General features: G+C 40.2%; 1 protein-coding gene across 3 annotated transcripts; it reads left to right on the top strand.

The window, feature by feature from the left end:
- The first annotated feature begins 225 nt into the window (after positions 1-225).
- On the top strand, positions 226-8952 carry katnal1 (katanin p60 subunit A-like 1). 3 transcript variants are annotated; one of them, XM_025903967.1, is made up of 11 exons: positions 226-393; positions 1023-1310; positions 1867-2024; positions 2848-3001; positions 3124-3248; positions 3349-3454; positions 5771-5929; positions 6163-6289; positions 6526-6660; positions 6856-6982; positions 8369-8952. In XM_025903967.1, exons 2-11 carry the CDS (start codon positions 1035-1037, stop codon positions 8565-8567), a joined length of 1566 nt encoding a protein of 521 aa, XP_025759752.1. In that variant the 5' UTR covers positions 226-393; positions 1023-1034; the 3' UTR covers positions 8568-8952. The 3 variants fall into 3 exon arrangements, with proteins under 3 accessions (XP_025759752.1, XP_005475535.1, XP_005475536.1); XM_005475478.4 differs by having other exon boundaries at positions 232-393; positions 1023-1196; XM_005475479.4 differs by lacking the exon at positions 1023-1310 and having other exon boundaries at positions 232-393.
- The last annotated feature ends 4445 nt before the right edge of the window (positions 8953-13397 follow it).

The raw sequence follows: 13397 nt of genomic DNA, 5'->3' as shown, positions 1-13397 counted from the left end.
TTGCAGTATTTGACACATTAGCGACGACCAGTGGCAAACCTGTGCATGACATAGCTCTTTTGATACATTAGCGTAAACACGTAAAATAGCAAATCCTTCATTTGTAGCTAATTGTGTATTTATACATAGAATACATCTAACAATTTAGGCCTTACACTAGGTTAGATTTTGACTGCGTTAATATATAAGCGGCGATCACAGGTCAGCAGCCGAATTGCTTTCATCGGCGACGTCTAGGGTGTCACATTTACCAGCCTGCAGCAAATCCGTGAAAGCAGCACGGCAAAGAGCCGTTTGTATTCCTCGCGCGGCGTCTCTCCGCGGCCATGGTAACACTGTCCTCAATGCTGGACATCTGATTAAAAAGCATACAAGCGAGGGCTTTTCATACAGGTATGAGAATTTTTTTTGTAAACACGCAATTAAAATTTAATTTAGCTCGTCGGTAGGGTGTTTTTGTCTACCGGCAATTTGAACGCACGCTGGGAGGATTAAGTACCGTTTGGGTTATTGCCACAGGATTCGTTTTGTTTTCTCCTCTGTGGCCTAGTAGCAAGCTAGCAAAGGGCTAACGCCGGTAATATTACAGGGTGTGCTTAAAAAAAGAAGCTGATTTGAACAGAGGTTTCATTTAGTAAGCAGGTGAAGCGCCTGGGGCAAATGCGTTCATTCAAAACCGACATCAGCTAGCTTAACTAACGTGCTTTACCGGGTGTAGCCGTTTCTGAGGTATCTGATGGGCAGCCGACATTCAAGGAGCTGCCCCATCGTGTTATAACATTCAATTATAATGAGGACATTTAATAATAGTAATATTAATAAAAGGAAGAAAAACGTGGAGGCTTTAGATTGAAACACTGAACTAGAATTAACCTTTGAACTCTTATGTCTGTGAAGGTTCTCAGTCATCCAGGTCATCGTAGTCAAAGTAGTCAGTTTCTTTGCAAACTCCTTTGACCTTTGAACTCTTACTGTTTCACTAATCAGGTCATGCAATTGCTTGTTTCTTTTTTTCCACGTAGCTGTTATTAAGCATGAATCTGTCAGACATATGTGATAACGCCAAGAAGGGCCGAGAGTACGCCTTGCTTGGGAACTATGACTCCTCCATTGTGTACTACCAGGGCGTCATTCAACAGATCCACAAGCACTGTCAGTCCCTCAGAGACCCTGCACTTACAGTCAGATGGCAACAGGTGAGTCCCGTGGTATATCAGTTACTGAACCTGAGACTTCAGTTCAACTGTACATGGGACTTAATCCTGGATGAAAAGCTTTCCTTTAATGTCAACGGCTGTTTTTTGTTCAAGGTGGATAATTTTAAGAAAACTTTAATTTGTGTCATTTCTCATGTTTGTTGTGATCTATGAGTTTGGTCGTCTCTGGTGGACAAAATACATGCAAAAGCATTCTGTAATGTTGCTGGTGTAAATGCAGAGACATTATAAGAGAGAAGCCTGGCACTCAGAGAATCCTGAATTTAAATCTATGGTGAACTCTGGCACGCAAAGATGATGGCGTAATTTAAATGAAAAATAAAAAGCTAATATCGAGTATTTTATAAGATTTATCTGGTGATTTCTATATTTGCTCTTTTTATGTCCTGGTTACCATTGACTTAAATGCTAATTAAGCACTTTATTAAATTAAGTAACTACCCAAATTGTTGCCTATATATCGATCTGCTGTGTTTTATGCCATGCTTCTTGAAGGAGTTTTTTGTTGTTGTTGTGGTTTTGCTTTTTTGCCCAACATTGTGCATTGTTTTGGTTTTTTTTGTATGTTTTTGTTAGTTCAGCTGCTGTATTTTCAGCTGGCTGCTCAGTGATGCAGTGCAAATACAATACTTCTTCCGTTTGTTTCCAGCTTAGTAAGGAACTGACTGAGGAGTGCGAGCAAGTGAAAACTATCATGACAACGCTGGAGAGCTTTAAGTCAGAGAAGCCGACTGACATCCAAGCCCTGCAGCCGGAGAAGAGAGTAGATCCAGCTGTGTGGCCCCCTCCCATCCCTGCAGAGCACAGGTGTGTGGATGTGTTGGAGCTACGTTTTTAGCTTCATGGATTTTTTTTCTTCTTTTCCTGCTGTCAGTTAAAATAAATAAGTGAAGTTTTGAATATGTGAGCCAGCAAAACAAATACCAGCTGAGGTATCAGTTGGGGAAAAAAACATAAAGTAGTTCTTATTTAGCGTTATAGTAAGCGTGTCGCACTGTGATCTAAAAAAGTTTGGGTTATAATTTTGTTTTAAACTATACTCCAAACTCACCCATAATAAACTACATGCACAGTGCAGTGTCTTAGCCTCACTCTCTAAATTTTGGAGGAAAAATTGTATTATTTTAAGACCATTAATTCCATATAATACATATAATACACAGAAAGCTTAAAAAGATTCTTGCAGACTGCTATCTTTTTGTCAGTTCTCTTTTTTTTCTTTTCATGTGGAGTTTAAAACAACACAAACAAAAAATATGGACTTTTTTCCCTTTTAACTGCAGATTACAAATGCTTTCTCAGTGGCAAACTATATATGTATTTAACTTACTGAACATCAGTTTTGACAGAGATGATTGTTAGTGATGCTACCCAGAAACTCTGGAACACAACATCTCCATAAGGAAGAGCTCTTTAAAGTACAAAGAGACATATTTTGCATAATCACTTTCATCTTTACAAGCACAATGTGCCTCTGCAGAAAAGTAGCAGAGCTGGTTTATAGCTAATGCTCTATAGAAACATTTGGTAAACTGATGGGAACCTGTGGTTGATGGCTCCCTATGTAGGTGTGTCCTGTTATTATCACACTATTATCCATTTGTATATTCCTACGCATATGTCTCTGTAGGAATCCTGTTCCAGTAAAGCGGCCCAACAGTGGAGTGAAGCAGCAGAGGAAAGAGTCCCCTGGCCTGCAGCATCGAGGGGCAGGGCCGGGAGGCCATGCTCAGGCCAGCGCTAAAGCAGACCGGCCGGGATTCACAAAATGCAAAGATGATAAGGTTTAGACTCCGGCTGTGTCATGGTTTAGTGGACAGATTGATAAATAGGAAATGAGTAAGGCTGTGCTCCAAACACATCAGGTTTTTATTTTGTTTCTTTTCCATCTGTTTTTCTCCATCAGGGAAAGAGAGGGGGAGATGTGCAGGGGGATGAAGGGCATAAGAAGTTTGATGGCACAGGATATGACAGTGACCTGGTGGACTCGCTGGAGAGAGATATTGTGTCCCGTAACCCTAACGTGCACTGGTATGGAAGGATCCTCTGATACTTATATAATACTTCTAAGGTTCTGCAATGAGGACATATTTCAACAGCGCTGCTGGCTAATTACTTTGGTAAACTGCAGGAATGACATTGCTGATTTGGAAGATGCTAAGAAGCTGTTGAGAGAAGCAGTGGTGTTGCCGATGTGGATGCCTGATTTCTTTAAGGGCATTCGCCGCCCATGGAAGGTACACGCACATACACAAACACACCTGTGATTCTTCACATATTCTCTACAGGCAAACTTTATCTAGTTCCTTACTGGGAGTTTTAAAAAATGTGTATGTAATTACAGAAATCTATAAAGATGTTTCTCAGCTGTGAGCTACTCACTTTGTTCAGTAACACACCTACCATTTTGAGTATCTTGCAGCATGTTGCACCAGCTACATCAAAGTTTGAGCGTTAAGGTCAACACCAACTTCTACATCAAGACTAGTTAGCTTCACACTAAATCTAGCACTTCATTCAAGTGCACCATTTCTGTTGACACTATCACTGTCAACTCAAGTCAGCCTCAGTTCAGTTCTGCAGACTTTTGTTTTATCTTGCTCGTTTCTGTCCACATGTTTCCAAACTTTCCTGTATAATTTCCTAAAAAATGATCGTCTCGTTGTATCTGATCACGTGAGATTTGGCCTCATGCAGCACATTTCTCTCTCTCTCTCTCTCTCTCTCTCGAGTAATTAAAATGTCAAACTTAGCATTTCTCTTCTGCCGTGGCATAAAAGATTCCATCAACAACTTAACAGTTCCAAGTAAATACAGCATAAAATCACGTCGAAGTCGTTCACAGTCAACATGTGCTTGTTTTAAATAAAGACAATAAATAATAATATTTTGGCTCACCTAACAGTAACATTAACAGTAAATGTTAAACAAGTCGCGCCTGTTCAGAATCAGAAAGTGACGCTTTCCTTCTTATTTCTGTCTTGTGTTCATGCATGCAAATTTCCATAAAGTCGAGGTTCAGTGAGTGGAGAGAGAGAGCAAGCTAACACAGAGAGCTTGACAGACATCACAAAAAACCACTAAATTATCAAATAATTTTCATTTGTGATAACTTCAGCCTCAAATAAATGACTGATGAGGAAGATGAAGACACATTTTAAGAATAAGAACCAATCTGCAAATGTCATTTGATAAAATGGAACAACTTGCATATGTAATGTCATTCATTTTATCTATAAACAGGTAACATCTACCAATACACTGCAGAATGCAGTTGGCTAAATTCAGAAAGAGCGGTAAACTTCGAAGCCCGGCTGATCACGTAGCCTGATCACAAGTAAAATGCACCAACTAAAATGTTTTTACAAAGTCACAGTCTCCACGGACTCCACAGAGATGGGAGGCTTCTTCTGCATCAGCCTCGGTTAAACTTTCATCATGTGAGACCGCTTCCCTTGAGGCCCAACCATGTGAGGGTTAATACTTTATGGGGGGGGGGGTTATAGGAGCACAATGCTTTTCATTTGTCTTATATAGGCATGCATAATTAAAATTCTTCACTAACTTTAAATAGATGGATAGACTTTTTTTTCTTTTTCTTTTTTTAATCGCTGAAAGTGAAGTAAAATTAAAGAGTGATAAGTCAGTTGCAGAGGAAAACAGGTTAATGGTTGTTTTCTCAGCACACAGGTGAGTGGAGGCATGTATTTTATTAGCACGCACATTTAGGTCTACGCAGTTCCGTTTTGTTCTGTGCTCTGCAGCACGTCTGACTGTTTCTACTCCTAATGCAGGTGCACATACGCTCCCATCTGCTCCTGCTGAGATTCTGATCAATACCCACCGCAGTACTGTTTTATATTCCGAGTAGCTCGACTCAGTCCTGCAGTCAGCGTAAGACACACTAGCCTAAATTGACTGAGGCATAAAAATAAAATTTCTTTAAAATGAAATGGATTATGTCAGCCGTGCTTCCTTTTGTGGTTTCTGTAATCTCCGTAGCAAAAGGCACCGAGCAGATATAGAACTGTTAGACGCCGGAGTGGCAGCGATATTAAAAAATGGTTATAGAGGAGATTTAAATCAGGGTTTGACACTTTTGTTTAATATCACAGGCTTTTAAATAACACGCAATTATCCAGTCTCAAACAGGGATTACAGTCTACGGGAAGGCAATCCATTCACATTCAGACTAATATCCTATTCTCACAGGAGCGAGCTTTAGAGGTGCTGGTAAATGGATTTTTTTCTTTTTTTTTTAACATCTGGACTGAGCTAGCCCCCTCCCCCCAAATCTCCTGTGTGCTCAACTATCGTAATGTTTAACTTGGTATCGATCTTCTCATGTGAGTCTTGACAAGGCAGCTATTAAGTCTATTTCCCAGGAAGTTCTTAAAAGGAATGTGGGAGCCGCATACTGATATAATGACTGTTAATAGTCGTAGTGAACTGAATACTGATCCTCTGTGTTTGCAGCCTGATGCTTTCTCTCTGTGTGTGTGCAAGTTCATTCGTTTATATGTTTTAAGATTGTGTGACATTTTGCTTCTTAGGGTGTATTAATGGTCGGCCCTCCAGGTACGGGGAAAACCATGTTAGCCAAAGCCGTGGCCACAGAATGTGGGACCACTTTCTTCAATGTGTCCTCCTCCACGTTGACCTCCAAATACAGGGGCGAGTCGGAAAAACTTGTCCGTCTGCTGTTTGAAATGGTGAGTGTGTGTGGAAATAAGTATTTGGGCCTATGGGCAAAATGCTGAACCCTTGCATTTCATCTCGTTCCCTGTGAGTGTGTGTGTATGTTTTTTGAATGGGTGAATCAAAGTGAAATTACGAAGCACTTTGGATAAAAGCAGCACAGAAGAATACGGCCGCTTCCTATTTACATGTGTGTGTGCACTGCAGCGGAAAGGAAACTCACAATGCGAAACTTCTTCCTTCTCAGGCCCGATTTTATGCGCCAACGACCATCTTTATAGACGAGATCGACTCCATCTGTGGCAGGAGAGGAACATCTGATGAACACGAAGCCAGCCGCAGGGTCAAATCTGAACTTCTTATTCAGATGGATGGTTAGTGGATTAGAGAAATAGGAAGGTGAAGCTGTGCGGTGCTTGCTGTTACAGTTGTTTGAGGGATTAATCAAGGATATTGCAAAAATTTGAATTAGAAGCAAACGGGACAGGTGTCATAATGCATTTGTCCCTTTGGCGCCTCATTACAGCTAAATGACTTTTTGAGATACTTTGAAACTGAATGTGTTGCGTAAACAAGCTGCAAATTTTGTTTTGTTGCTTTTTGCGAGCAGGTGTTGGGGGAGCCCTGGAGGGTGACGACCCCTCTAAGTTGGTGATGGTCCTGGCTGCCACAAACTTCCCCTGGGACATTGATGAAGCTTTGCGACGACGGCTGGAAAAGCGGATATACATCCCTCTGCCCTCAGGTGACCTCACCAGGCACAGACTGACAGCACAGAAACTAAGATGACTGATGACTTTGTAACACCGTGGACTTGGTCTAATCATTGTTTTATGTGCCTCTCTACTGCTTTTCATTCCCATTTCTCCTTAACTGGTTTTCAGATGCATTGCCCTTAAATTAAAACAATTTTTTTGTGCGTGTGTGTGTTTGGATGTAGCCGTGGGTCGTGTCGAGCTTCTAAGGATCAACCTGAGAGAGGTGGATTTGGCTACAGACGTAAATCTGGACCTCATTGCTGAGAAGATCGAGGGCTACTCTGGAGCAGACATCACCAACGTCTGCAGGTGTGTGTGGTGTTTCATGTTTTATATACAGAACACAGTAAAGCAAATGCTGCTTTGTGTTCTTTGTTTCAGTATGCTCGTACCTAAACTATTAAAAGATTGATATCACCACACGTCACTGTTGGGGTATCATGTAATAAGTGGTGAGATGACAAACTGTTGCTATGGAGCTAAAAACGTCTGATTGGCTCTGGGTCTTTAGCAGGGTTCCCAATTTGCGGGTGCTGTGTAAAACTTTAGACTTTGACTGATGTTATATTCTCCTAATTCACTTTATCCAGAGTGGCTTACGAATGCTGCTGTGCAATTTATCTTTTTTAAAAGCCTGAAGCAAGAGTAGTGCTGCTTCCTCAGTGATCGTCCTGCTAGCACACTGGAAGCTCAGGTTTTTTCCTCTCTGTTTTTCACAAGTACTGCCACAAAGCAGTTTTCGTGCTCAGCGGCCTCAACCTTACAGAGCTTCTGGAAAAACTCCTTCCGGGGTAGGATTTTGCCTTGCAATTTGAAAGGTGTGGGCCTTTATGTCTCTCCTTTTGGGTCAGTGGACGGTTAGGGTTATATCGCCACCTGTTGCTTTGTCATGTTTTGTAGCCTGCACCTGCATGTAGACTAAATTTAAGTTTCAAGTCGTTGTCTTTTTAGTAAACCTCCGATTTTTAAATCACTGATTTTTGAATCACTGTGGTACTTTAATCTGGTCCTGTGCACTCATAGGATCATTAAATTTAGTGCGGGTGTACACTGAGAAAAAATAATTTTATCTAATTCATAACTGCAATGACTTCTTTCAGTACCTTTCCATATAAATACCAATCAACTCAGGAACACGGGCTGCGAGTAATTTGCTTTATCTCTATTTAAATGTATAACTCTGTTATTACTTGCATGAACTCAGCTAAACAAGCAAATTATGCAAAGAGTAACTGCACACACGATAATGATAATTTGACTGTCAGATCATGAGGTCACGTCGTCCCTGTTGTGTTTTTATCAGCCCTGTCTCGTCAAACACGCAGCACTGTTTTGATTGTAGTGCGGTGTAGCAGTTGTTTTAGTGTAAGACTTTTATCCTCACTGTCCTGTCCTTGATGTGGGGATCCTTTCTGCTGTAGCACTGCCAGGAATGGCAGGCATTTCATGCACCCAAAGCTGTCTCTGCTCATCTCTCCCTCACATTGTTTCATTGACCTTGGATGCATGGTCATCGTCCAACATACAGCGTAGCCTGCAGGATCTCATCACAGCCCAGGCACAATCCTTTCTGACAGATCTAAAACACAGCAAATGTGTAATTTAAAACAGTGCAATTATGTTCAGCGTGCCAGGAGTAAGAGTCTTCTCTCTCTCTCTGTCCACTCCCTGCTTGTTTCTTTACACATACGTCAGGGACGCCTCTATGATGGCGATGCGTCGTCGAATCCAAGGCCTGAGCCCAGAGGAGATCCGAGCTCTGTCCAAAGAAGAGCTGCAGATGCCCGTGACCATGGAGGACTTCACCCTGACACTTAAGAAGATCTCAAAGTCTGTTTCTGCTGCAGACCTGGAAAAATACGAAGCCTGGATGGCTGAGTTCGGGTCAGTATAGAGATCGGAGTGAGCGCTTGTATTTGAACAAGCCAAAAAATCAGGGATCAAAAAACTTCTTGAGGAGCTCATGTATTTATTGCTGACTGAACAAACTTGAACTGAACCTCAATATTGTGGTAGGTTTAGAATAAAGTGTTGCACTGGCACACGGTGCAGTATCTTTGTCTTTTGACTGATTGTCTGTTCTGTTCTGTTAGGTTTTATGTTGTGTTGTTGGTTTTAATATCTGTTTTTAATTAATGTTATGTTTCATTGAGAAAAACGTATGTAGTCATACTTTTAAAAAAAGGACATGACCACTGGAACCGTGAATTATTTTTTTGTTTGTTTGTATATTTGTTTGTTTATAGTTAAATTAAAGAAGATACTTACCTCACCAAAAATCCTTCACTTCTCTTTTTTTTAATGAAAATATTTAGACAGGTTATGTCTTGCAGAATAGAAGGTACATTCAAAAAAGGCAAACATGAAGCAATTATTTGACATTTGAAATGTTTTTTGTTTTTTTTTAACTTTATTCATTCAAATATTTAATCATTAAGGAAAATATGATTGGTATGAACCAAACAGATACCAAGCAAGTAAATTCCATTTGACCAATTTCAAGTTAATTTCATGTTTTATACTGTACTTGTATAACAAAATTACATGGGGAAAAAACAGAATTTTTCTTTTTGAGTGCAGATGGTATGTTTATATTTTCCCTTTTGCTTTTATATGTAATTCTATACTGGCTATTCTTGGAAATGCTGCTGCTAGTCAAAAGAAAAGAAAAAGAAAATCCCAACTCAAAGTCCTCTTATGTTTTCTTCCTCCTGAAAAAGCTGCATCACACTTGGCTGAACAGAGATGGATCTGTTGGCATTTGAGCCAAGAATGAACTTTAATGAGCTGTAACCCAGCATGAATAAAGCATCTGTAGATGGTGTAATAGTTACCGTGCTTGCATGTCAAACAGATGCATCCGCGTGGCACCTTTATGGTCTTTATAATAGGCTTAAAAACAATTTTTTTATGAAACATTTAACGTGTTACATGAACTGGCACGTGACATAAAACTGTAGGTTCTTGACAGCAGGAGCGGTGTTTCTGCTGCTGAATAATTTAGACATAGATCCAGGTTTCTATTGAGCGCTCAAACGTGCTATTTAATTCAGAATCCCAAAAGTTGAGGTGTCTTTGTAAAACTCTGTGAAGCTCCTGTGCAGCTTAAAAAGGCATGACTGCAGCAGGTGTGGTGTTAACATTTACGCAGCAAAGTGTAGATTTGTCTGTGTATTTGGTTAGAGATGGTACATCAGCCTGTTTACTTAACTTAATACACTATGACCCCCGTACGATTTGTGTCAGCGGTAAGATTTTCTAAGATGCTGGCTTTTGTTCTTCTTTTTTTCTGTGTAGTGCTCAGGCGCTAATAGATTTTTCTAGGTCAACAGATGTGCATTTGATGTCTGAAATGTCTTTTATTCAGACATCACACAAATTGATACAAAGCGCAGTCCTAGCCTTGACTGTTTGTTCTCTGATAAATGTTAAACAGATTTTATTGCAGGTGGATTTATTGTCAAGCGCCGTCTGTATGCTCCAATTTTCCAACCCCTGATCTGTACTGGAAGGTAATTAGAAAAGACTGGTCAAACGGAAAGAAAAAGGAGATTACTGTGCCTCTGCACTCTGACAACAACACTCTGACAACCTCGAGATAAAAACCTTCACAAAAGTGCAAGGATGGCCTTGACTAGACTTTTGAGTGACCTCACAAAACATGTTTTTTGCCACAAGCACAAACTAATTATGAAACAGTTTCACACAGAAATGAAGAAGCGGTGTCATTTTATCCAAAAAACAACAAAACAAAACATAATTTTCTAAACTAATCAGGTACTAAAATCTCGACAGTAGTCTTGGGTCCCTATCTTAAAGGTGGGATGACCGTATAGTATATGTTATATTAGAGTCTAAATCCCACATTTTATCTGCATTGTGCCAACGCGTTTCTGCTTGTTTCTGCAAGCCATCTTCCCTTAAGTGTTGCTGGAGTTCCTACATTGTGAATTCTTTCATCCGCTCCATGCACCTTGGAAGTAGGTGAAGTTGTGCCAGACATTTTTTGCTGCGATTTATCTGCATTGTGCCAACATTGCTATTTATTTTTGCATGATATGACATATCTTCTTTACAACAATACATAACTCTGTAAAGGTTTTCAAACTGTTGTATATGGAAATTTTAGAAGCATTCACTTGCTTGCCAGTTAACCGGGTGCATCTATATTTATCTGAAAGGACTGTACCCATGCAGCTGGAGAGCTCACTGAAGGTATCTGTTTAATATATGATTACACAAAAGTCGTTTTTTCCAATATTTCCAAACTATATATAGTACTGTGTAAGAATCTTGAGACATGTCTCACGTTATTATATTTTGCCAGAAAAATTGGCAGTTGGTAAAGTGTTTTGAAACATGTGCAGACATACATGGAAGTAAAGAACATAAAGCAAGATCAGTTTGTACAATATTTGGTGTGACCACCTTTATTTTTAGGACACTGTTGAACTCATTGAAGCAAGCTCCTATAGGAGTCTATAGGAATAGTTCTCCAGGCTTCTTGAAGGACATTCAAAGCTCTTCTTTGGGTGTTGCCTGCCTTTTTTTGGGTTTTCTGCTTCAATAATGTTGAAATCCAGGGTCTGAGGAGACCAATCCATGGCTGATAGTGTTCCACTGTGTGCTTTTCTATCCAAGGGATGCTTTTCATTGGCAGTGTGTTGCTGAAAAATGAAGCTATTGCCAATTAGATGCTTTTCCAGATGGTAATGGATGTGTGATCAAAACCTCATGGTACATGGTACCTCATGTGTCTTTCAGTATCTTAGGCCATTCCTTTTTCAGCATAGGCCACTCAAGAACCTTCACATGATTATTAGTGAACTATTTCTGGATAGCTTTGGCCTTGTGTCAGGGATACAGTTACAGCGTAAACCCAAATAAGAGGCCGATTGTTTTATGTTCTCATCAAGGATCAAGGATCTAGCCCACACTTTTCGTGATCCTGTGCCTGTACCACAGGAAGCAAAATTGAATTGCATCCATTCCTTTCCTAAAGACTGCTACCATGTGGCCAAACAGCTCAAGTTTTGTTTTGCCAGATCACAAACTGGATGACTAGAAAGCTTCACCCTACTCTAAGCGCTGCTTTCCAAAAACTAAACAGGTGCACTGCAGTCTCTTTCTGGTTCAGGCTGACAAGTTCTCCAAGATGGCCTTCATGATCATTCTTGGATTACAGCTGACTTGCACAACCTTTTTGGGCCAAGGCTGGGGACACTTTAGGATTACAACCTTGACATAGTTGGAGTGCTCTTGAACTTCTTTATGAAGGAATGCGCAGTGGTCTTGTGGACTTGGAATCCCTTTCTAATAGCCTTGTAGCTTTGAGTGACCCACTGAGCTTCTTCACCTCAGGTAACATACCATTTAGTATTTGTTATGCAGTGGGGGCTTCTACTGCTGTTAAAGCCCCACAGACAATTTGGAAAAACTAAAAATCTAAGGTTTCTAGGAACTTTTACATTTTCAGTTGTAATTACAATATACCAACATTTTTTATTTAAGCTTCTAGGAAATTTTGCACTTTTGAGTGCAAAACATGAGTACTTTTGTACTTGTCTTATTCTATCTCATTTTTCCCTTCCAATCTCTCCACCACCACGAGCATGGCCAAAGAGCTGTCAAAGGATGTTAGTGACAGGATTGTAGAGCTGTGCAAGGCCCGAATTTGCTACAGGACCATCATCAAGAAACTTGGTGAGAAGGTAACAACTATTGGTGTGATTATTTGGAAATGGAAGAGATCTAAAACTATCAATCTCGCTTGGTCTAGAGTAAATCTTGCCTTATTAAAAGAGTGCCAGATCACCTGAAAACTACACTGGAGGAGTTTGTTAATGATCTGAAGGTAGCTGGAACCACAGTCCCCAGGAACACCATTGGTAACGCACTACAAGCATAATGGATTGAAATCTTCTAGCAACCGCAAGGTTTCCAGTGAACAGCTGAGTGATTTAGACAAGGCTTGGGAGAAAGTGTTGTGGTCAGATGAAACTAAAATCAATCTCTTAGGCATCAAATGGGCCTGCTGTGTTTGGGACTTTGGGGCTATTTTTTCTGTTAAGGGTACAGGGTCCCCATCACAGTGGATGGGGCCATGTACCATAAAATATTGGACAAAAACTCCCTTCCTTCATCCAGAACACTAAAGATGGGTCATGGTTCTTCCAGCAAGAGAAAGAGGACTGGTTAGAAGCACTATCTCCAGTCTCCAGATCACAATCCTACAGAAAATCTGTGGAGGGGGCTGAAGCTTGAAGTTGCCAAGCAGCAGCCAAGAAACCTAATGGATTTAGAGTTTCCTTAAGGAGGAGTGAGCCAAAATCCCTACTGAGACATGTGCAAACTTGGTGATCAACTACTACAATAAACATCTTACTACTGTACTTAGCAACAAGAGTTTTTCCACCAAGTACTAAGTCATGTTTTGCTCGGGGATTAAATACAAATCAATTTCTAACCTTTGTATAATGTGGTTTCTTTTTTTCTTGATTTTTTGGTAAATATTCTGTCTCTCCATAAAAATTAGAGACAGCAGCAAAACTTAACAACACACCAATGCATGGTACTCACTTTACCTGAATAACATTTAGAGTGTAAATTTTGACTCGTAATGGAATATTTGTTATTTTCACTCAGTTTTAGAGGCTTTTACTGGAGTCACCACCGAGGATCTATATTTTTCTTCCGCCACTGAAGAAATTCAGCATTATTAAAA

This window comes from Oreochromis niloticus, linkage group LG16 (assembly GCF_001858045.2).
Source record: "Oreochromis niloticus isolate F11D_XX linkage group LG16, O_niloticus_UMD_NMBU, whole genome shotgun sequence".
NCBI lineage: Eukaryota > Metazoa > Chordata > Actinopteri > Cichliformes > Cichlidae > Oreochromis > Oreochromis niloticus.
Note: the sequence above shows the minus strand (reverse complement) of the source record. Positions and strands in the feature narration are given on the sequence as shown.

Coding starts and splice junctions, on each gene's coding strand:
- katnal1 (XM_025903967.1), top strand. CDS start 1,035: ATGAATCTGTCAGACATATGTGATAACGCCAAGAAGGGCCGAGAGTAC. Junction 3,455..5,770: donor GCATTCGCCGCCCATGGAAG/GTACACGCACAT, acceptor TTTGCTTCTTAG/GGTGTATTAATGGTCGGCCC. Junction 6,983..8,368: donor GACATCACCAACGTCTGCAG/GTGTGTGTGGTG, acceptor CACATACGTCAG/GGACGCCTCTATGATGGCGA.